We start from the raw sequence: 23,147 nt of genomic DNA on the forward strand, positions 1-23,147 counted from the left end.
GAGGGCCTGAGAAGGGAAATATCGGGTTTCTTTAGATAAAACATTTGTCTCAGGTCCCAGGTCTATTGTGGTGTAAAGTACTGTGTAGATGTTTTCCTCCAGCCACTCCAGGCTGACTGGTAGATAACCTCACCTCATAAACGGGGCCCATTCAGGAAGCCCAGAGGAGTTCCCCAGCTCTCTGTGTCCGTACTCTCACAGCCTCTCTGGTTTATCACTAATGCATCATCTCTTTCTGTGTAGAAAAATGGCTTTGAGCAGTTCTGCATCAACTTTGTGAATGAGAAACTGCAACAGATCTTCATTGAGCTCACGCTTAAAGCTGAGCAGGTAATGTTTTGGGCTTTTCACTCATTGTTCTTACACCAGCAGAAGTTACTTGTCTCATGTTTAAGTAGAGAATCATCGTCAGACCAATCACTCTTCTCCCCCCTCTCTCTCTAGGAGGAGTATGTACAAGAAGGCATCCGGTGGACTCCTATCGAATACTTTAACAATAAGATTGTCTGTGATCTCATTGAGAGCAAACTGGTAAGTAGAGTCCCCAGTGCCCACTATTAATTTAATGCACACCTTGAAGTCACATATACATCGGATAACAGGAAACAGTTGTGAAACTGCTTTAGATAGTTGTGTAGTTTGTTATGCCTGCTGTCAAAATGCTCCACATAAGAGCAAACACTCTGCCAATTGAGTTACAGTAGGGCCACTGAAGCCTCCCCACTCTTCCCATGACCGGCAGTCTAACATCCTCAAACGTGCCGACATGCCTCTTAATTTGATTTATCCGTCCCGCTGAGAGGCTTAATCCATGAAATCCACAACAAGGGCGACCCTTAAACAAGCTGAGATCTGAGGCAGCCAAGCAGGGAGTCTGTGTCCAGTCTCTGACTCCTCTGTTTTAGACCAGGCCCAGTTGGCTACATCTGTGACTGTGGTAACTTCACCACAGCTGCATTTCCACTAGTGACAAAAAACCTGTGTTCTCTGTTTGTGACTTTGCCACAACTAAAGAGCCAGAGACACTGCAATGACTGCTACCAGTGAAGGCCACTGGCCGCCGTGTCCATGGACACCGTGTGGAGCCAGATAGGGCAGCAGTGTTGTGATGATATCATTCAGTGTGATGTTCTGGGATGCAAGGCAGTAGCTAATTGTGAATTGGCTCTGCTGTTATGCTTTGAGCTGGTGGAGTACACAATGAATACTGTAACCCATGTTTATCACTTTAGTCTATCCCTGACATTGATGTATTTATGTGGAATTCAGAAAGAGTGTCTAGTGTGTGAAGAAAGTTGGCATTGTCAGTTATAATCAAGATGGTCATGGGGGATATGTTAATGTTTTAGATCTGATGTGTTGTGGCTGAGGTTATTCTCTGTGCTCATCTCTTTGGTCCTCCTCCCAGAACCCCCCTGGCATCATGAGTATCCTGGATGACGTGTGTGCCACCATGCACGCGGTGGGCGAGGGGGCAGACCAGACCATGCTGCAGAAGCTGAGGGTGGCCATCAACTCCCATGAACACTTCAACAGCTGGAACCAAGGCTTCATCATCCACCACTACGCTGGCAAGGTCTGCAACACTGCAGTATACCGTTTCTCCTCTCCTCTCCTTATTCCCCTCTCCTCTCATCTCTCCCCCTATCTTTCTTTCATTCTGTCTTTCATATTGTTGTGCTCTTTCTTCTTCTCACGTCGTCTCTTACTCTTCTTCCAGTCCTTTTCTCACTCTTTCTCCATTTCTCTCACCCTTTCATTCTCTTGGTCTGTGCTGTTTGCTTCAAATGTGTTTGGTTCTCAGTCTGGTACACTCTGCAAGCCACAAGTCCTAATTAACCATGTCATAACGGCTTGGAGGGGTCCTGGTCCTAAGTCATCATGGCTTCTTACATTAATACAGTACCACCCCAGACTATAGTGGCTATACCAATGATCTATACACACTCTATGTATATGAAGCTGGAGTTGGGAAGCAAGCTTAAAAATGTAACATTTGTGGTCTTGCAGAGAACCTGTCATCAATCGATTCTCTTTTGTCAATTAATTTTTTGTTGTTGCTCTTAACATTCTCTGTTAATTTTGATAGTACCGTCAGCTCAGTCCAGGTACCCTAACTGCTGTCTGAATGGGTTAACTGTGTGCTGTGATCGTCACTAACCCTCTAACATCTCTCCCCCAGGTGTCCTACGACGCAGAGGGCTTCTGTGAGAGGAACCGCGATGTCCTCTTCAGTGACCTCATCGAGTTGATGCAAAGCAGCGAAATGTAAGTCACTCATCACTTATGCGAGCATTAGAGAGCATATGCAGCTAGCTGTTCTTTCTGAGACCGGGCCGAGCATTTTGTTTAAGTCCACAAAGAGACATCTTCTTTTATGATCTATATGAATGGATGCATCTGAAGGAGACTTGCAGATGACTAGTGCAGCTGGAAAAGGCAGATCAATAGGCGTGTGCAGGGCTGGAGGTGCTCTCCCCTCTTGGGGGTTTGCTCAGGACTTCTAAGGTCTGGCGAGTGTCTCACTGTCTCCCTAGGGAGCTACATTGAGGAGTAGACTCCCCTGACCGTCTTGTGCGTTCCTGGGCCTCCTTTGAGCCGCCAGTGGCCATCTGTGCAAACAGCCCTCACAGCCTCTAAAGCCCTTTTGTGTGTAGCCTGCAGGGGGGCCTGCAGGGTGGGCCATGCCAAGACCCCCAAACCCCATTCAGACCCCAAAACTCCAACCCCCCCACCCACCCACCCACCCCACACACACACACACACAGACACAAATGTGTGGAGGGAAAGGAGCCTCATTCCTTAGCGCAGCAGGTCTGCTCAGAGAAGAAAGAAAATATCATTATAGTCAGCTGGACATTGTTAGTGTGCTGCTGGTCCATCTGCACACACAAAGCCCACTGATCCTCCCTTATGTCCACATGGCCTTGATTAAAAAGTTTAAGACCAGACAAATACTCATGCAGGGAAAGATGGTAGCTCTCATGCGTAAACGTTTGCACATTTTGTGTCCTGACAGTCCTTGTATTTGTTTTTCGTGACTAATATGTTTGTCAACAACAAATAAATAATTCCTTAAGCAGTAGATTTCTTGAACTTGAACCTTGTTAGTTATTATTTACAGCAGGTTTATTTGAGGGCTGCAAAATGAGCACTTTGAGCACTTCAAGTGATAAACAGAAAGGTTGAGATCAGAACTATTGAGAGGTTCTGGAATCCCAGCAGCTATGTGCTACATTCTGACCAGCACACATCCATTATGGGTTTAGAGACCATGTTGTGAGTGAGGACATTCTGACTGTAGCATGATTACAAGGATTGAGTATGAAGAAAATACCATATTTGCTGGTATAACTTTCCAGTCAGTGCAATAAAAATGCACATTTCGAGGAAGTGAAAGTCAGTTTGGCAGGAGAGCAGCTAAAAACCACAGTTATTCAAACTTCAGCTCAGTTCCCCGAAGCTAAACAACAATGTGAGCTGAGCCACTGGCAGCCAGCGCAGAGATTCCACAGACCTGAGTTTGCTGCTTCTAAGAAAACTCAAGTGGAAAAAAGTCTTAGCCTGGTGTTCTATATACTTTGCCAATCAGTCCTTATTACACCCTGGTTCTCCTCTACAGAGCTTTCATCAGGGCCCTGTTTCCAGATAACCTCAACGCCGAAAAGAAAGGCAGGCCAACAACAGCGGGCAGTAAAATCAAGGTGTGTTGAGCTGCTGTGAGACGTGTGCTTGTACATCGTACATCAGTGACATGGGTGTATCTGTGGGCCACGCCCCTACCTGACCTTATCACTCTCTGTCAGGTGCAAATCCAGAGCCTGCAGATTAAAAGCAAATTCACTCCAGTGTTGTTTTAGTGTCGTCTCTGTGTTCCAGTGATGACAGTTTTAATCAGGGATGTGGTGCCATGTTCTCTCTCTAACACTCATCAGTATCTCTTAAGCACAAAGATACCACCTTGTAATCAGTCATGTCAGTGCTGTGTCCCTGAACACTACAGCTTGGAGTACAAACAGTGATTCAGCAACAACCTGTAGATACAGTTTATATGTTTTAAACACAAACTATTCTTCATCCTCTCCCTCCTCCTCTTCTTCCTCCTACTTCTCCGTTCAGAAACAAGCGAATGACCTGGTCCAGACACTGATGAAGTGCACCCCTCACTACATCCGCTGCATCAAACCCAATGAGACCAAGAAGCCCAAGGACTGGGAGGAGAGCCGGTGAGTGTCTGAACACTGAAATGTCAGGGAACTGCAAAACACACACGTCTTTGAGATGTGTGTGAAAGTGTCAAACTAAACCGGTTTTTATTACATCATTTACAGTCCGTTCTGGAGATTGTCAATTGATATTGAGCAGGATATCACATTACTCAACTCAATGTTGTTAGGTCTGCTTGTTGAATCACTCACTGGTATTGTATTTCCCTGTACGGGCCTCTTTAAGACTGAGGGAGTTGGAGTGTCTTAGAGACTTCCTCCATCACCCAGTTTTTCCTTCCCGCTCTTCCTTCCCTGGCTGGGTACAAGATGTACTGATGCAGGGTGCTGTGTTGTTGGGGCCTAATGGTCTTCCTGTTGTGAGCAGCAGTGAGCTGGGCTCAGGCTCAGGTCGGACTGCCTAATTAGCACCAGAACTGCTGTTTTCACAGGAAGCCTGGGTGCATTCTTTAGTTCCTTACAGTATCCTTAGTGTTGGAACATATCAATTATGTTATAGCCCCATCATGAGGTTCAACATAAAATAGAATTGATCTATCTTAGAAATGGAGGTAGGTAGATGCTAACAGATGAACGTCTTTACTGCTATATATTTGTGGTGAAGGGTTGGTTGAAGCATCTGACCAACCTCCTTCATACATCCCAGCCAGACTGACACTGTATTCCCCTCTCTCTTCTTTCTTCAGGGTAAAGCACCAAGTGGAGTACCTGGGCCTGAAGGAGAACATCAGGGTGAGGCGTGCTGGCTATGCCTACCGCAGAGTCTTCAGGAAGTTCCTCAACAGGTAAGGCCCTTCCTTCTGGGGGAGAGTGGCATAACGGAATTGATGAATTCTACACTTTCAGTGTATATCAAATCAAATTGTATTGGTCATATACACGTGTTTAGCAGATGTTATTGCGAGTGTAGCGAAATGCTTGTGCTTCTAGTTTCGACAGTGCAGCAATATCTAGCAAGTAATATCTAACAATTTCATAACATATACAGTGCCTTGCGAAAGTATTCGGCCCCCTTGAACTTTGCGACCTTTTGCAACATTTCAGGCTTCAAACATAAAGATATAAAACTGTATTTTTTTGGTGAAGAATCAACAACAAGTGGGACACAATCATGAAATGGAACGACATTTATTGGATATTTCAAACTTTTTTCAACAAATCAAAAACTGAAAAATTGGGCGTGCAAAATTATTCAGCCCCTTTACTTTCAGTGCAGCAAACTGTCTCCAGAAGTTCAGTGAGGATCTCTGAATGATCCAATGTTGACCTAAATGACTAATGATGATAAATACAATCCACCTGTGTGTAATCAAGTCTCCGTATAAATGCACCTGCACTGTGATAGTCTCAGAGGTCTGTTAAAAGCGCAGAGAGCATCATGAAGAACAAGGAACACACCAGGCAGGTCCGAGATACTGTTGTGAAGAAGTTTAAAGCCGGATTTGGATACAAAAAGATTTCCCAAGCTTTAAACATCCCAGGGAGCACTGTGCAAGCGATAATATTGAAATGGAAGGAGTATCAGACCACTGCAAATCTACCAAGACCTGGCCGTCCCTCTAAACTTTCAGCTCATACAAGGAGAAGACTGATCAGAGATGCAGCCAAGAGGCCCATGATCACTCTGGATGAACTGCAGAGATCTACAGCTGAGGTGGGAGACTCTGTCCATAGGACAACAATCAGTCGTATATTGCACAAATCTGGCCTTTATGGAAGAGTGGCAAGAAGAAAGCCATTTCTTAAAGATATCCATAAAAAGTGTTGTTTAAAGTTTGCCACAAGCCACCTGGGAGACACACCAAACATGTGGAAGAAGGTGCTCTGGTCAGATGAAACCAAAATTTAACTTTTTGGCAACAATGCAAAACGTTATGTTTGGCGTAAAAGCAACACAGCTCATCACCCTGAACATACCATCCCCACTGTCAAACATGGTGGTGGCAGCATCATGGTTTGGGCCTGCTTTTCTTCAGCAGGGACAGGGAAGATGGTTAAAATTGATGGGAAGATGGATGGAGCCAAATACAGGACCATTCTGGAAGAAAACCTGATGGAGTCTGCAACAGACCTGAGACTGGGACGGAGATTTGTCTTCCAACAAGACAATGATCCAAAACATGAAGCAAAATCTACAATGGAATGGTTAAAAAATAAACATAACCAGGTGTTAGAATGGCCAAGTCAAAGTCCAGACCTGAATCCAATTGAGAATCTGTGGAAAGAACTGAAAACTGCTGTTCACAAAGGCTCTCCATCCAACCTCACTGAGCTCGAGCTGTTTTGCAAGGAGGAATGGGAAAAAATTTCAGTCTCTCGATGTGCAAAACTGATAGAGACATACCCCAAGTGACTTACAGCTGTAATCGCAGCAAAAGGTGGCGCTACAAAGTATTAACTTAAGGGGGCTGAATAATTTTGCACGTCCAATTTTTCAGTTTCTGATTTGTTAAAAAAGTTTGAAATATCCAATAAATGTCGTTCCACTTCATGATTGTGTCCCACTTGTTGTTGATTCTTCACAAAAAAATACAGTTTTATATCTTTATGTTTGAAGCCTGAAATGTGGCAAAAGGTTGCAAAGTTCAAGGGGGCCGAATACTTTCGCAAGGCACTGTACCCAATACACACAAATCTAAGAAAAGGAATGGAACTAAGAATATATAAACTCAACAAAAAAAGGAACGTCCCTTTTTCAGGACCCTGTCTTTCAAAGATTATTTGTAAAAATCCAAATAACTTCACAGATCTTCATTGTAAAGGGTTTAAACACTGTTTCCCATGCTTGTTCAATGAACCATAAACACTTAATGAACATGCACCTGTGGAACGGTCATTAAGACACTAACAGCTTACAGATGGTAGGCAATTAAGGTCACAGTAATGAAAACTTAGGACACTAAAGAGGCCTTTCTACTGACTCTGAAAAACACAAAGAAAGATGCCCAAGGTCCCTGCTCATCTGCGTGAACGTGCCTTAGGCATGCTGCAAGGAGGCATGAGGACTGCAGATGTACTGTGAGACGCCTAAGACGGCACTACAGGGAGACAGGATGGACAGCTGTGATTGTCCACAGTGGCAGACCACATGTAACAACACCTGCACAGGATCGGTACATCTGAACATCACACCTGCGGGACAGGTACAGGATGGCAACAACAACTGCCCGAGTTACACCAGGAACGCACAATCCCTCCATCAGTGCTCAGACTGTCTGCAATAGGCTGAGAGAGGCTGGACTGAGGGCTTGTTGACCTGTTGTAAGGCAGGTCCTCACCAGAAATCACTGGCAACAACGTCGCCTATGGGCACAAACCCCCTGTCGATGGACCAGACAGGACTGTCAAAAAGTGCTCTTCACTGACGAGTTGCAGTTTTGTCTCACCAGGGGTGATGGTCGGATTCGCGTTTATTGTCGAAGGAATGAGCGTTACACCGAGGCCTGTGCTCTGGAGAGGGATCGATTTGGAGGTGGAGGGTACGTCCTGGTCCTGGTCTGAGGGGCAGGGTGTGTCAGGAAGCATCACCCTTCCGGACAATGCCAGCTTGTGTGTGCAAGACAGGAATGTCAGTGTTCTGCCAGGCAATCCCGGATCTCACGCTGGGACCTGCGCCTCTTCAACCTCAGGAGGCATTCGGCTTGTCACCAAAAGACAGATCCTCGAGAGCATCCCGGGCTCATGTGGTACCCTTCCTGGTCTGACAATGCCACTGCTCCAGGACACCTACACCACCCGTTCTGATCATGTGTGATTTTCTGCAAGACAGGAATGCATCAGTGGGTTCTGCCATGGCCCAGACTGTTAAACAGCCACCACTAACATTGAGTGGCTAGCCCGGATCTCACGCCACTTTAATCTGGGACCTGTTGGATCAGAGGGTGATCAGGCTATGGGAGGTATATACTGGAGATGCACTGCAGTACATATTCTTTACTTAATAAGACAGCTGGTGGCAACAAATAAAATTTGATTTGATTTGATTTGGATCAGAGGGTGAAGGCTAGGGAGGAGGAGATGCACTGCAGTACTTAATGCAGCTGGTGGCAACACCAGATACTGACTGTAACTTTTGATTTTGACCCCCCTTTGTTCAGGGACACATTATTCAATTTCTGTCTGTGGAACTTGTTCAGTTTATGTCTGAGTTGTTGAATCTTATGTTCATACAAATACAAATAAACGCAGTTGACAGCGAGAGGACGTTTCTTTTTCTGCTGAGTTTATATGTACCGTTGAAGTCGGAAGTTTACATACACTTAGGTTGGAGTCATTTAAAACTAGTTTTTCAACCACTCCACAAATTTCTTGTTAACAAACTATAGTTTTGGCAAGTCGGTTAGGACATCTACTTTGTGCATGACGCAAGTAATTTTTCTAACAATTGTTTACAGACAGATTATTTCACTTATAATTCACTATCACAATTCCAGTGGGTCAGAAGTATACATACACAAAGTTGACTGTGCCTTTTTAAACAGCTTGGAAAATTCCAGAAAATGTCATGGCTTTCAAAGCTTCTCATATGCTAATTGACATAATTTGAGTCAATTGGAGGTGTACCTGTGGATGTACTTTAAGGCCTACCTTCAAACTCAGTACCTCTTTGTTTGACATCATGGGAAAATCAAAAGAAATCAGCCAAGACCTCAGAAAAAAAATTGTAGATCTCCACAAGTCTGGTTCATCCTTGAGAGCCATTTCCAAATGCCTGAAGGTACCATGTTCATCTGTACAAACAATAGTACGCAAATATAAACACCAGGGGACCACGCAGCCATCATACCGCTCAGGAAGAAGACGCGGTCGGTCTCCTATAGATGAACATACTTTTTTAACGAAAAGTGCAAATCAATCCCAGAATAACAGCAAAGGACCTTGTGAAGATGCTGGAGAAAACGGGTACAAAAGTATCTATATCCACAGTAAAACGAGTCCTATATCAACATAACCTGAAAGGCCGCTCAGCAACGAAGAAGCCACTGCTTCAAAACAGCCATAAAAAAGCCAGACTACGGTTTGCAACTGCACATGGGGACAAAGATCATACTTTTTGTCCTCTGGTCTGATGAAACAAAAATAGAACTGTTTGGTCATAATGACCATCATTATGTTTGGTGGAAAAAGGGGGAGGCTTGCAAGCAGAGGAACACCATCCCAATTGTGAAGCACAGGGGTGGCAGCATCATGTTGTGGGGGTGCTTTGCTGCAGGAGGGACTGGTGCACTTCACAAAATAGATGGCCTCATGAGGAAGGGAAATGATGTGGATATATTGAAGCAACATCTCAAGACATCAGGCAGGAAGTTAAAAGCTTGGTTGCAAATGGGTCTTCCAAATGGACAATGACCCCAAGCATACTTTGTGACAAAATGTCTTAAGGGGAACAAAGTCAAGATATTGGAGTAGCCATCACAAATCCCTGACCTCAATCCTATAGTAAATTTGTGGGCAGAACTGAAAAAGCATGTGTGAGCAAGGCCTACGAACCTGACTCAGTTACACCAGCTCTGTCAAGAGGAATTGTCTGAGAATAAATCATTCTCTCTACTATTATTCTGACATTTCACATTCTTAAAATAAAGTGGTGATCCTAACTGACCTAAGACAGGGAATGTTTACTAGGATTAAATGTCAGGGATTGTGAAGAACTGAGTTTAAATGAATTTGGCTAAGGTGTATGTAAACTTCTGACTTGAACTGTATGAGTCTCTTTCGTGTGACACTATCTTCCCTGCCCTCCCAGAATAAGAACAGCGGTTGGTTTTTGTATGCCCCTATCCCAGTCAGCAGCATAGGGTAGGGCGGTCTCTCTCTCATCTCTCTCAGGAAAAGGACACAGGGTCGGGATTTGCAGGCAGTCGGGAAGTGTTCACTTTGCTAATGTTAGTGTTGGCAGGCTCAAAGGAACAGGCTGTGGGGTGTGCTGAGCCTGCTGATGAGAACCACTGCTACAGAACACCGGGAGAGCTCAGGGCTTCTGTTGTCAGATTTATACACATACTCTATAAGAGTCATCGTGAAAAAGCCCTGCTGAGTTTTGAGTTTGGTTACTGTATTGTTAGACTTGTGGTGTGGTGAATGTATTTTCTTAATATGCCCCAGGCCTCTTTCTTCTCCCTTTCATCATCTAGAACAAGGATAGCAATAGTATATGCTTAATCTCTCGCAAATGCTGCAACATGTCCAAATTTTTTAAATTAGGGTTTAGTTGTGGATTTTTCTCTCAATTTTTCTCCATCTAATTATCTCTCTCTCACTCATTATGTTCCTCAGGTATGCCATCCTGACTAAGGAGTCGTGGCCTACATGGCGTGGAGATGAGAAGCAGGGTGTTCTTCATCTCCTACGTGCAGTCAACATGGACCAGGACCAGTTCCAGCTTGGACGCACAAAGGTCTTCATCAAAGCACCTGAGTCGGTAAGACCACCCCTCTCTGACCTGCACCGCCCGTCTCTGACCTGCCTACATACAGTTAGACCACCCCTCTCTGACCTGCCTACATACAGTTAGACTACTCCTCTCTCTGACATGCCTACATACAGTTAGACTACTCCTCTCTCTGATATGCCTACATACAGTTAGACTACTCCTCTCTCTGACCTGCCTACATACAGTTAGACTACTCCTCTCTCTGACCTGCCTTTTATACAGTTAGACTACTCCTCTCTCTGACCTGCCTTTTATACAGTTAGACTACTCCTCTCTCTGACATGCCTACATACAGTTAGACTACTCCTCTCTCTGATATGCCTACATACAGTTAGACTACTCCTCTCTCTGACCTGTCTACATACAGTTAGACTACTCCTCTCTCTGACCTGCCTACATACAGTTAGACTACTCCTCTCTCTGACCTGCCTTTTATACAGTTAGACTACTCCTCTCTCTGACCTGCCTACATACAGTTAGACTACTCCTCTCTCTGACCTGCCTTTTATACAGTTAGACTACTCCTCTCTCTGACATGCCTTTTATACAGTTAGACTACTCCTCTCTGACCTGCCAACACACAGGGAATATGTATAGTGAATATGTACTGTAAACTGGCCTCTTCCAGTAAGTATACCCATTCCATGAAACTGTACCACCAACCTGCCTTCGTCCAATGAAAATACCACCTACCTAACTTTCTTCTAATAGGTTAGAACAGGCGTAGAATTAGACCTCTCATAGGCTGCAGGCTGCCATGGTGTTGTTGACATGTGCGTTGGTATGCAATAATTCTGTTGTCAGGGAGAGAAATCCAAGACTCAAGAGTTTTTAGACTGCACACCATAAAAGGTAGTAAAGTAGTATGCAGGAACATGTCAGTATATCTGTGATTGGGGAGTGGGTTAGACACCGCTCTGGTGCCCACGTCAGAGCTGTTGAGTCAACACTACACTGGAACTCATACACAAGTGCGAGTCTGTGGTCAAAGAGGTGGTGGGACATTGGAGGCAGTTTTTTCCACCGTAACTGCACTTTTTCCCACTGCTCCAATGAAAGCTGTGCTTGTGGCTAGCCTGTGAGATCACTTATTGACATCTGTACACACATGCGTGAAGATGCATTACATAGTCCTGAATCAGGCCTTGTGTGATTTCAGCAGCAGACTGCCAAGTTCCCCATCCCCCCTCCCCCTCATTGCCCTCCTGAGCCGATGTGACTGATGTGTGCTTATGAAACACAAATATCACACAGGGGCGGACCCTGCGATTACCCAGCTGCCAGGCTTCTCAAAACAAACCTCCCTCTGATAAGATGCTGACACAAAGTCATTAGTGCATGGCTAAATCATTTTTTTTTTCTCTTCATACAATTAGATGACATAGTTTAAGTCCAGGCCAAGAGTAGAATCACTCTCTCTTCAGAATAGACCATCTCACAAGGTGCTAATGGATAACCCTGTGAGACACTGTCAGGTGCTGCTCAGAGTTAAAGGTCTGGGTGGCTTAAACACACCCCCAGCCCAGATTAAACACTGGCTCCACAGTCTCTTTAACAGTCATCTCCTTCCTTTCATAGTCATTTTTATCCTCACTTTTGTTTTTTCCCCATTTTATTTTAACATGTATAAAGCAGTCTTAATTTTTATAAATCAATCATACTTTATATTCTATTATGAACTCATACTTGTTTTTATTACTCTTTTTTAAAATTAAATGTTTACATTTTTGATTGTTATTTTACTGCCTTGTTGAGGAGCATTAACAAGCAGGCATTTCACTGTTCTGTGTGCATGTGACCAATAAACTTCAATTTGATTTGACATTCGGATCTAGTTTGAATGTGTTTAGTAACTAAAGGGTAATTTGATGTAAAGTTATAGGACAAGACTGAGCCTGTCTGGCCTGTGCCAGCGGTGTGGCCTGTGCCAGGGGAGTGGCAGTGCCAGGGCTGCATTGGGCACGTGTGAGTGGGCATGGTGTTTAGTCTGGGACAGGGCAGGGGGAGATTTGATGCTGGGTGTCTGGGGGGGCCATCAGGAAATGAGAAGGAGGGAGCAGAGCCAGGGTGGGCTTAGGACTTGATAGCCCACCCACCCATAGCACTGTTACTAATGTATATGGGTCTGGACATTGGAGAAAATAGTGTATTAGGCAAGGCTCCTTTCACTGGATGGCTTATCTATCCATAACCCATTTAGTCAAAGTGTTATTATACATTATAGTTTTATGCTATTATATACTGATAGGAATTTGAAAAAACCTGACAACTTGGAATTGTGTTTGTCTATTCAGATTTCTTCAAGCATTACCAGTATGTCTGTTCAGTCATCCCTGTCATTGTATTTGGGTGGGTCTGTACACTGAGGTAGGCACAGTATGTTTTGCTGTCACAGGTTGTTCAGGTATAAATGTTTTAATATCTGTGCCTCTTTCTACAGCTCTTCCTGTTGGAGGAAACGAGGGAACGTAAGTTTGACAGCCACGCCAGGGCCATCCAGAAAGCCTGGCGCAAGTATGTGGCCCGTAAGAAATACGTTCAGATGAGGGAAGAAGGTGAGTGACAATCACGTTTTGAAAAAACTAAATAGTCTAATTATCATGACTAATATTCAAACTTAGATGTCAAACAGTGTCAAGGTTTTGGTCTAATGCTTCTAAAAATGAACTGAATTGAGACTGTATGTATGCATTCTTGTCTGACTGCCTGTCCCTGTGTGTCCATCCCCAGCCTCTGACCTGCTGGTGAACAGGAAGGAGAGGAGGAGACACAGCCTCAACAGGAACTTTGTGGGGGACTACCTCGGTATGGACGACAGGCCTGAGCTACGACAGTTCCTGGCCAAGAGGGAAAAGATTGACTTCGCTGATAAAGTCACAAAATACGACCGTCGCTTCAAAGTAGGTGTCTTGAACAGCAGAATTCTCAGTTTGTTTGTTTCCGATATTGTTAGTCCAATGACCATTTGTCTCCTCTCTGTCCATATGTGTTTCCAGGGCATTAAGAGAGACTTGATCCTGACCCCGAAGTGTATGTACCTGATTGGGAGAGAAAAGGTGAAGCAGGGCCCTGAGAAAGGTCAGGTGACTGAGGTGCTGAAGAGGCGGATTGATGTGGAGAAGATCCTGGCTGTGTCTCTCAGGTATTATGACGCAGGTCCTAGGCACCAGGAGATGTTGGCAGGGTCTGCCTAGCCTCATACTGACTGTTTAGTGTTTATTCCCCTTAGGCAGTAAGAACACACAGGACCAGCAGAATCCAGGCCTCGCAAAGTCAGCTAGTTAAAGTGTAACACTTTTCACCAGCGGTCACAAATAGATAGTTGCACAATGTACTGTACATAGAGACTATTGGTCTTTTCTGTGATGTCATCCAAACGGTTGTACATTCATGGTATCTGGGTTTCGGTATTTTCAAGTACAAAAGATAATAATCACTGGGTCTCAATAGGGAAGTTGATAAACAGCTCAGGAATCAGCCCCCCATTACACATGAGATTGTTCTGTCAGCTCACAGAAACCCACCATGTTAAGCTACAGCTATCTGCAGAAGCTACACTGTCTGGATGTACGGTCACTCAAGTCCCCATGTTCCTTTAAATGTCACACATGGGGTATTACAAACATGGAAAAGATTCAAACCCCCTTCTTTTATATGTCTGCTCTTGTGGGTGTGTAAAGGCTATATGAATATGAACACAACTACAAAGTACGCTTCAGAGTAATTATTTTATTCTACCTTTATTTTACCAGGCCGGTCCATTAAGAACAAATTCTTATTTACAATGACGGCCATTTGTTTTGTTGAAGTTACCAGTAAAGACAAATAATACCGACAGCATCAGCCCAGAGGTCAGGTCAATTATTACGACCCACATTACTCTGTGACCCACTAAGCTTGACATTTGCATATAACCAGTGAGAGAAAAAATACAAAAACTTGACTGGTCAAAGCCGTGTTTAACACTCAACTAGATTATGAGTGTAACTGTGGGACTTGTATGATCATATAGCTTGTTGAATGTTGCACATGATTTGCATGGGGCTTTGTTTTTGGTGGGGACATTATAGAAGACTTTGTAGAGGCTTTTGAGTCTGTGAGTGATTGGGGGGTTGTGGGTAATATGAACCAGGTGGTGCTGGGAGGGAAAGCAAGCATTGTAAAAAGCTTATTGGAGAACACTTTAGTTCATTGGGGGAAACAGTGCATCGCTGTGTCAGTTGCAGGAACAGGTTTCCCTCTCTCCTTAGTTACCTGCTGCTTTGTCTCTCGCTGGTTATATGCAAATGTCAAGCTTAGTGGCTCATGAAGTAATGTGGGTCGTAATAATTTTAGCTGACCTGACCTCTGGGCTGATGCTGTCAGTATTATTTGTCTTTACTGGTGACTTCAACAAAACAAATGGCTGTCATTGTAAATAAGAATTTGTTCTTAATTGACTTGCCTGGTAAAATAAAAATAATTCATCTGGAGCGTTTACATGCAAATGTACTATATTTACCTGACGAGAGAATCTGTGTTCTGACAATAGAAACGAATGTCGAATTCACAATCACTCTCCTCCAACATATCAGTTCAAATCAAACTTTATTCATATCTGTCACATTACAGTGCATGTCACAAAGTTGCTTCCCAGTCCCAACTGATTGGTCTGTCCCTGTCCCTCAGCACGATGCAGGACGACCTGCTGATCCTGCATGAGCAGGAGTATGACAGCCTGCTGGAGTGTACCTTTAAGACCGAGTTCATCAGCCTGCTGGCCCGCAGGTTCGAGGAGAGGACCCAGAGGAAGCTGCCGCTCAAGTTTGGCACCACGTACGTGCTGTAAACACAAACATGCCTTTAAACAGACAGTGTGATATATGGGTGGAGTGGAAGTTGACAAAGCTTTGGTCAACATGATTTACAATACTCTGGAGTAGTTCTGGAAATACTGCTTTTGATTTGGTACTGAGATAACAGATTACATTTCTCTGGCAGTTTCCAGTGGGTGGTTTGAGTCAGTGGTTGTAAGGGAGATGCTCTCTGCTCTGTCTCTCAGACTGGAGCTGAAGCTGAAGAAGGAGAACTGGGGTTTCCTGAGTGGAGGCGGCTCCAGACAGGTGATGTTTGTCCAGGGCCAGGGGGACGTGGCTGTCACAAAGCCCTCCAGTAAGACGCTGCAGGTCAGCATTGGAGCCGGTCTGCCCAAGAACACACGTGAGTATTACAGGAGTAGTGTGTACCATCCCTCCACATCAGGATTCAATAGACATGGTGTTTTCTTAGTGTTGTCTGAAATATGCTGTTTACTGACTTAGTCCTCTTTGTAGGTCCCACCAAGAAAAGCTTCACTCAGAGTCGCTCCAACGTGTCCAGAACCCATCAGAACACTCCCACACGGGCTCCCCCTGGGCCTCCAGGTAGAATAATCATTAGCTGATGTAGGCCCTCACACCTGTACATAATAAAGCAGTTAGCAACAGTTAGCTGTTTCCACTTGATGACAACCATCCTCCTCTTTGTCACAGTTGCCCATCAGAATGGTGGTCTGAAAAACACCAACCACATAGCCAATCAGAGGAACGCCTCACAGCATTCCAATCAGAGGCCTCCGTCAACAGGCAATGGGTCCTTCCCCTTCCTGCCCAACAACGTCATTCTGAGGGAGAAAGGCAGCAGCCATCCTAAGCCCAACCAGCCAAACCTGGACTGTCTGAAGGTCCCTGACCAGGGGGCGGCAGGGTGAGTACTGGCACCAACAGCCCTGATTACCTCCCAATACAGAGCCCTAAGAACTGATAACTATAATGACTTACTATACAGATACGTTTGCTCTTACATAAACATGTAAATACTGAGGATGAGTATGGTGTGTAACATGGTTTGTGTCAGTATTGTGCAGTGCTGTTTCAGTGTGTGAGCGCACAAGAACGCACACACACACAGTCCTGCTGTAACTTGGATGATGTATTCCTTTATAGTAACGGAGGCGCCCGGACAGCTTCGAATGGAGGAATGTGAGTCTGAGTGTTTGGGTGATGGTTCAGACCTTAGCCAAGCCTTAGCCATGCAGCTCACTGGCATGATGTGTATATCTCTCCCTGGCTCTCCTGTAGCTAGATGCTCTCCTTCTTGCTTGTAGACATCTCTCTAACAGCTGATGTTGAATCAGAAGAAAAACCTATCATCTGATTGAACGAAACTGCAGAAAAAAGTCTGAGCCCAGTAATATGCTATCAATCATTCTGTTGTTGAAGAGTCATAATTGCTCCAGAATTATACCTTCAAAGGCATGATATGGAATCTATTCTCATATAATATCGCTAGATCCCGCTGCTTGCAAATTACTGGGCTTACTTTTTTCTCCTAAAATTAGCTTTGGTGTAAGCTGATTGGGTATGTCTCAATGATTTTGAGATATCCTGGATACAAATTTTGGGGAAGCAATAACTTTTTTTATTGGTGATTAATTTGGTGTGATAGTTTGCTTGTTGGTTGACTTTGTGAAGGTGTGTGTATTTTTCATCTCTAGCTTTCTCAAGTTAATTCACTGTATATACAAACAACTTTCCAGTGTTTTACACTCCATAATACCATGTGGTGATTTCCAATGAGACTTACCCCCACACCATGGGCTTACCAGTGTGTTATGCTAATGTGAGCTCTAATGTTGTGTTTCCACAATAACTAGCCTTTAGTATGACACTTAAGACTTGTGGTGCGCATAATCAACCACCTCTGCGTCTTTCAAAACTATTGCTTTGTGAGAAGGTGTTAAAGTTCACTGTTAGCCATTGTTATGTACTGTAAGTACCAGCTGAAAAGCACCCAGGGCCTTGCCTTGGCTCCCATGCAGAGCAGGTCTGCCAGAGCCATGGCCCAGTGAGACATGGGTGCCGGCCCACGTAGATGGAAACAGAAAAGTCTGAGCCTTCTGGGTAAAACACTGGAGTAAATCCTAATTGGAAAGGCACTAATAGTGTTGGTACTGAGACAAATTTATGGGATGGCTCGCCATCTTGTGGTAGAACTGAGTATATCAACTTCTATTTAGTTATGTGTCTTTGAAAGAAACAATGGAGTAAGCACCAATCCAATAATAATTACCACAAACTCACATGGTATGTTCTTTTATCCCAATATCGATAACTTCACATCCTTTGCTAAAGCCACACAATAGCCAGAAGCTTTCCTAATGACTGACTGTAGTGTTCCAGTCGGCCAGTAGAATAGTGTCACACTAATGAAGGATAGAAGACTTTATTTTCTTTGATAACTAAAGCTCGCTACTGTTGTCTTTCTCTTTATTCCTCAGTGTCCAAAGACAGTCGGTCAGTAGACCACCCCCAGGAGGGGGGCGACCCAAACCTGCCCCCAAACCCAAGCCCCAGGTGCCCCAGTGCAAAGCCCTTTATGCCTATGATGCTCAGGACACAGATGAGCTCAGCTTCAATGCAGACGATGTCATCGACATCATCAAGGAAGGTAATACACAGGAGGCAGAAATCACATCATCGCACAAAGGGACAGTTATTGGATTTGGGGTGCACAAAACATTTGCAATTTAACTCTTTAACACTTAAAAATGTCCCACTGTAAACTAAGTCTTCTTTCTTGATCAGATGCTTCTGGCTGGTGGACGGGGAGGCTACGGGCAAAGCAAGGCCTGTTCCCCAACAATTACGTCAGCAAGATCTAGGAGCTGCATGTCAATCACCAGGAGAGAAGTACACACCTCTACAGACCGGAGATATCAAACAGAAGAGACAGACATTTTCTCCACTCCTGCATTGTAGCCTTCTTCTGGATGTAACTTCCTGTTATCCTGGACAGGCAAGAGGAGCGTCAGGCTTGCAATGAAGTTCTATTTTTATGGGGATCAGAGGACAATACTTTTGTCCAGGGGCAAATCGCTACGCAATCCCTGTGAGCACTGAACAACTATTTATTGTATTTATATAACTTTCTACAGTCTCCCTTCCCCTTTTTCACTTCACTATGGTTTTATGGTGATATTTTGGATGCATGATATGTGGAACCAGGTTGTAATTACATTTCGGAAATGAATGGTTTTAACATGAGTTCGGGGTTGTTTCCAAGAAGCCACTGTCTCTGTTCAATATTGTTTTCAATGGGGATTTGTGCTGCTAAGATGAATTTACAGATGGTATTGGCAAATTTTTACATAAAATGGACATTAATAGTTCATTGCACTGTGATTTTATTAACTTGGGCAATGCATTTCCCTAGAAAAACAATGATCGAATGTGTTTGCATCCGTTTAGTTGACCAAGAATTGGTTATCAAACACATTCGGGAAAAGGAAATGCAGTGTGACAAAGGTTGTCTTCAGGAATCCCCCTGCTCTTATTTCCAAAATCCAAGTGATATCCCCAGAACTCTAGGGCCACACTGTGCATTGTCTGGTTTATAAGTAGCTACAGGTACTAACTTGGACAGACTGGTAACTCCTGCCACAGCTAGTAATCCTTGGATATTTTGAAAGATTGCCAAACTAGAGGATAATTTGTTTACATAGATATACTGTATGTGCATCTCGACATTTAGGAATTAAGTCAATACTTTAAGTGTTTCACTGCAGGATTTAATTCAAAGTTCTCTGCTTTTGATATTGTATTCCATGTAGATTTAAGTGCACAGTATGGGTGAATGGTGTTCTTTCAAATTCCACTGACTTCACATGCTTATGGCACTGAACAATATTCTTTCTGGTTTCCAATGTTTATCACTGTGCATAATCATTTAGGTCTGGATTCAATCCATAAGCATTGGATGCTCTGAAATAATGGTAAATTGAGCTGACATGACGCATTTACCATGGTTGTCTAATTGCCAATCTTTAGCGCTATGGATTGAAGAGAGCCCTAAAAAAAGCTCTTGCAGAGTTGTAATGTAGTGCATCTGCATCAATGTTAATGCTTTAACTGGCCTCTATCCTAGCTGGTCAGAACTCCTTTCCTAATTATCGCCTGGTCCCAGATGTTTGTAGCTTTGGCAACTTAAGTGTCGACAACTGTACATGCAAACAGATCTGTGACTATGCTACATTACAAGCTGCAACATCCTGGTGCAGCTGTATTCAGGAACACTGGGCTATAAATCCTGTATGTAGGATCAAGCTGTACTAAAGTTAAATGTCTGAATAAAAATGGCAGGCCCATAAAGTTATACTTCTGTAGGTGGTGTTTTACCCATCGATACTAATAAAATTGTAACCACCAGGCTGCGTGGCTTTTAATGTTCATTTAACAGCGACTAAAACATTGTGTAGCAATTAAAACCATAACACATTTAGATTATTTAAAAGGGTTCAAAACAAGGTTTATTTGTAAAAAGTTAAATATTTACATGTACTTAAAAGCAGCAGTCCAAAAGACCATCTCACAATGGATTTTCTTAAAAATAAAGTGCAGCAGACTTAGTCGGCATTCACGTTATTGGAGCAGAGCAGCAGCCATGTAATTTACAAAGGTAGACTTCAGCTGAGGGATGAGGCTGATCCTCATAAGTCGGCTGCTTGAATACTTGTTCTTGACAGCCTGGAACACAATTACTCAATGGTTTTTTCCAAGAGGTGACAGGTATCAATTTACCCAAATTGTAGAAGATTAGATCACAACAAGGTCAAGCCAGAGGACCACTTACCTGAAGCTTTGTTCGCCCTTCATTGACAGAAACTATGTTTTTGGCAATGTGCTCCATGATTGGCTTGAGGTGGTTCTCATTATAGGTAGAGTAGTGCTCCTGTGTTGGTGTCTGCACATTGAGTGGACACAATAGTAAAAACAGACCATATCTGTTGCTAGCACCAAACCAGGTTGAATTCTGTCATTTATTTCTGATACACTGAGTGGACCATCCCAATAATTGCCACAAAACCTTACCCAGTTGAGCTCATCAAGCAGCAGCTGGGAGAGGCACAAGGCAGCAGCAGCAATCTCAGAAGGATGGTAGTGCACCATGTCATAGTCCAGGAGGGTCAGTTCCATGAGGTACTTGGCTAATGTGTGCTTCTCAATGTCAGCCTGAAAAGACAACGACTGGTATTACTGTAACCTTCTGGTAACCCGTCAGTGGTTGGCTTTTCCACCTCTAACAAATAGTTGCAGTTAATGTTGATGGGGCGATTTGAATAACCACACCCATAAAGAATTGTATGAAAACATGCATGTCATTGAGTAGCCTACATTGCCAGCCTTGGAGGCTCTCCTGAGGAAGTGCAGGGGTAGAGGCCGTCCAAGCTCAAAGTTCAGACTTCGCAGAATCAGCTGCTCCATCTCCCGAATATGGGCCTTGGTGAATGCATTGTCTGTGATGTAAACAAAATCACCTATCTCCGGGGAATACATCTCTTCATACTTGGACGCCAACAACATGGCAGTCACACCAACCAGCTGGAGCTTCTCGCGGCCAATAGTTTGCACCTAGATAGTAGAGGGGGTATAAAAAAAAAGAAGTGTATGACACACGGATACACCATTTTATTTTTTACAAGGCTTACCTGAAGAAAGCGATCCAGGATGGCCACCGTCAGATAGAGAGTCTCCTGCAATAGCTGGAACCTGGAGTGCACCTGAATCAGCCAGTCAATCAGGAGAGCACGCATGCGTCCATTGATCTCATAGCCACTCATGTACTTGGCCCGAACAGACTGCTGGGTCTGTTGAGAGACATTTCAAGATTGTCAGAGACCAGTACAAAATATTTAACGAGTCATCACCATGTTAGCCTAGAGAAAACACAAGTTACCTCAAGGCGCTGCAGATATCCATAGATATCCTTTATATATTCAGAGCACAGTTGTGGCAGGTCTGAATCCCCTTCATCAATGTCTTCTACAGCAAGCAGAGCTTCTGAGAACGCCTGGCACAATTCTTCTTCCTTCATGGACACGTTAGCATACACTTCAGGCTGAGGAACTTGAGGCCAAACAGCTGCTGGCTGGTCTTGTTGGTTCATAGATTGTTTGGTTGAGGCCTTGGCAGGAACGGTCTTCTGTAGAGAGTATAGAGAAGCATGTTTGAGAACTTTATTTTTATTTCACCTTTATGTAACCAGGTAGGCCAGTTCAGAACAAGTTCTCATTTACAACTGCGACCTGGCCAAGATAAAGCAAAGCAGTGTGACAAAACAGAGTTACACATGGAATAAACAAACGTACAGTCAACACCACAATAGAAAAAGTCTATATACTGTGTGTGCAAATAGCGCAAGGAGAGAATGCAATAAATAGGCCATAGTAGCGAAGTAATTACAGTTCAGCAAACTAACACTGGAGTGATAGATGTGCAAGTAGAAATATTAGTGTGCAAAAGAGTAACTAGTGAAATCAGACAGACAATGGACCAAACAACGCCGGGTAAGACAACATACCTTGAACGGCACCGCTTTGCAAGCATTGGGAAAGTTGGACAGCTCTCCAAGCACAGCCCTTCCTGCTCCAGCTACGTTTGCTTTTCCCATTAGTGTTGGGTTGTCTGCGTTCCTTAACTGTTGAAGACCCCCAAAAAAGTGAACATAAAACATATCTAATTAAAAGTCTGCAGTTCTGTCATGTTAGTTAGCAAGCGAAGGCTAACGTCGTCAGCGAATGACACATTATTTAACCATGCGCAATTACACTAGGTAACCTTAGCTTACCTAGCTAAATGTTTTGCCCGGTTACGTAACTTTATTTTAGGCAAAGCATACGCTCGTTTTCCAGCATTTATTTCCTAGTTGCTTAACGTTACCTACTAGATAGCAAATTGGCAAGCTAACTAAAAGATACCTACATATCGCCAGTAACGTTAGCTGTGAGTAACATGCACACAAAAACACATTAGCTAGTCCAGATTGTAAAAAGTTACCGCAGAACGAACTTCTAATGACATCGTCACGCTTGGTTAAAACCAAGGCCGCTAGATAGCCAGCTATAATCGGCAAAAAGCCCAAGTGAGAAGTGTCAAAGAACCATTCCACAGTCATTCAAATACCGCTCTGTTGATTCTAATTGGATTCCGCATCATAGAATGCATCTCTTTCATTGGTTGCCAAAGAGGAATCACGAATGACGTCGCACAGTCACAATCAGAATGGATATCTATGATAAAGAACCAGAAAAACGTTCCTCTCGGTGTAAATTGGTTTTGTGAATGAAGAATTTGTCTTATATATTTATTACAACAAGATATCTCAAGTAAGCCCACGCCTTCCAATCTGAGTAATGGATAAACCTTGTGATCATTCCCAAAACTAAGATGAGTTTTCATTAGTGTAGTTAGACCACTGGGAACGGCTTTGATCACAGAAATAAAGTCTCTGAAAGGTATTGGAAACTCCTTCAATGTTATAAATTGTTCAAAAGTGAGAATATTACCCTTGTTGTCGAAAATATCAAGAACAAAGTCAATATTCCTCTCATGCCAGCTGGTGTAGAACAATGACTTATTCCTTATAGTTATGTCTGAATTATTCCCCAAAGGAGCTTTATGTGGGGAAAAATT

The 23,147-nt window shown here is 43.7% G+C and overlaps 2 protein-coding genes across 4 annotated transcripts in view; one reads left to right on the forward strand and one right to left on the reverse strand.

Annotated features, from left to right (window-relative positions):
• The window catches only part of myo1ea (myosin IEa), a 58,532-nt gene extending 38,649 nt beyond the window's left edge, over positions 1 to 19,883 (forward strand). Inside the window, exons 12-29 of one of the 2 annotated variants that reach the window (XM_024440245.2) lie at positions 244 to 330; positions 445 to 531; positions 1,409 to 1,576; positions 2,183 to 2,268; positions 3,623 to 3,704; positions 4,120 to 4,226; positions 4,913 to 5,011; positions 10,503 to 10,647; positions 13,100 to 13,214; positions 13,390 to 13,559; positions 13,656 to 13,801; positions 15,328 to 15,474; positions 15,701 to 15,858; positions 15,972 to 16,061; positions 16,170 to 16,383; positions 16,623 to 16,658; positions 17,957 to 18,126; positions 18,264 to 19,883. In XM_024440245.2, coding sequence (XP_024296013.1) covers positions 244 to 330; positions 445 to 531; positions 1,409 to 1,576; positions 2,183 to 2,268; positions 3,623 to 3,704; positions 4,120 to 4,226; positions 4,913 to 5,011; positions 10,503 to 10,647; positions 13,100 to 13,214; positions 13,390 to 13,559; positions 13,656 to 13,801; positions 15,328 to 15,474; positions 15,701 to 15,858; positions 15,972 to 16,061; positions 16,170 to 16,383; positions 16,623 to 16,658; positions 17,957 to 18,126; positions 18,264 to 18,340 — 2,184 coding nt within the window. In that variant the 3' untranslated portion in view covers positions 18,341 to 19,883. The remainder of the gene's footprint in view (positions 1 to 243; positions 331 to 444; positions 532 to 1,408; positions 1,577 to 2,182; positions 2,269 to 3,622; positions 3,705 to 4,119; positions 4,227 to 4,912; positions 5,012 to 10,502; positions 10,648 to 13,099; positions 13,215 to 13,389; positions 13,560 to 13,655; positions 13,802 to 15,327; positions 15,475 to 15,700; positions 15,859 to 15,971; positions 16,062 to 16,169; positions 16,384 to 16,622; positions 16,659 to 17,956; positions 18,127 to 18,263) is intronic. The other variant, XM_024440246.2, reaches the window with a different exon arrangement.
• A 76-nt stretch (positions 19,884 to 19,959) lies between these two features.
• Positions 19,960 to 22,904, reverse strand: ccnb2 (cyclin B2). 2 transcript variants are annotated; one of them, XM_024440247.2, is made up of 8 exons: positions 22,512 to 22,904; positions 22,036 to 22,152; positions 21,412 to 21,657; positions 21,164 to 21,322; positions 20,850 to 21,086; positions 20,547 to 20,687; positions 20,308 to 20,418; positions 19,960 to 20,201 (listed from the first exon to the last, which is right to left on the reverse strand). In XM_024440247.2, the coding sequence occupies exons 1-8, from the start codon at positions 22,533 to 22,535 to the stop codon at positions 20,097 to 20,099; spliced, it is 1,140 nt and encodes a 379-aa protein (XP_024296015.1). In that variant the 5' UTR covers positions 22,536 to 22,904; the 3' UTR covers positions 19,960 to 20,096. The 2 variants fall into 2 exon arrangements, with proteins under 2 accessions (XP_024296015.1, XP_024296017.1); XM_024440249.2 differs by having other exon boundaries at positions 22,303 to 22,904.
• Between the last annotated feature and the right edge of the window lie 243 nt (positions 22,905 to 23,147).

The sequence above is a fragment of the Oncorhynchus tshawytscha genome, linkage group LG12 (assembly GCF_018296145.1).
Source record: "Oncorhynchus tshawytscha isolate Ot180627B linkage group LG12, Otsh_v2.0, whole genome shotgun sequence".
Classification (NCBI taxonomy): Eukaryota; Metazoa; Chordata; class Actinopteri; order Salmoniformes; family Salmonidae; genus Oncorhynchus; species Oncorhynchus tshawytscha.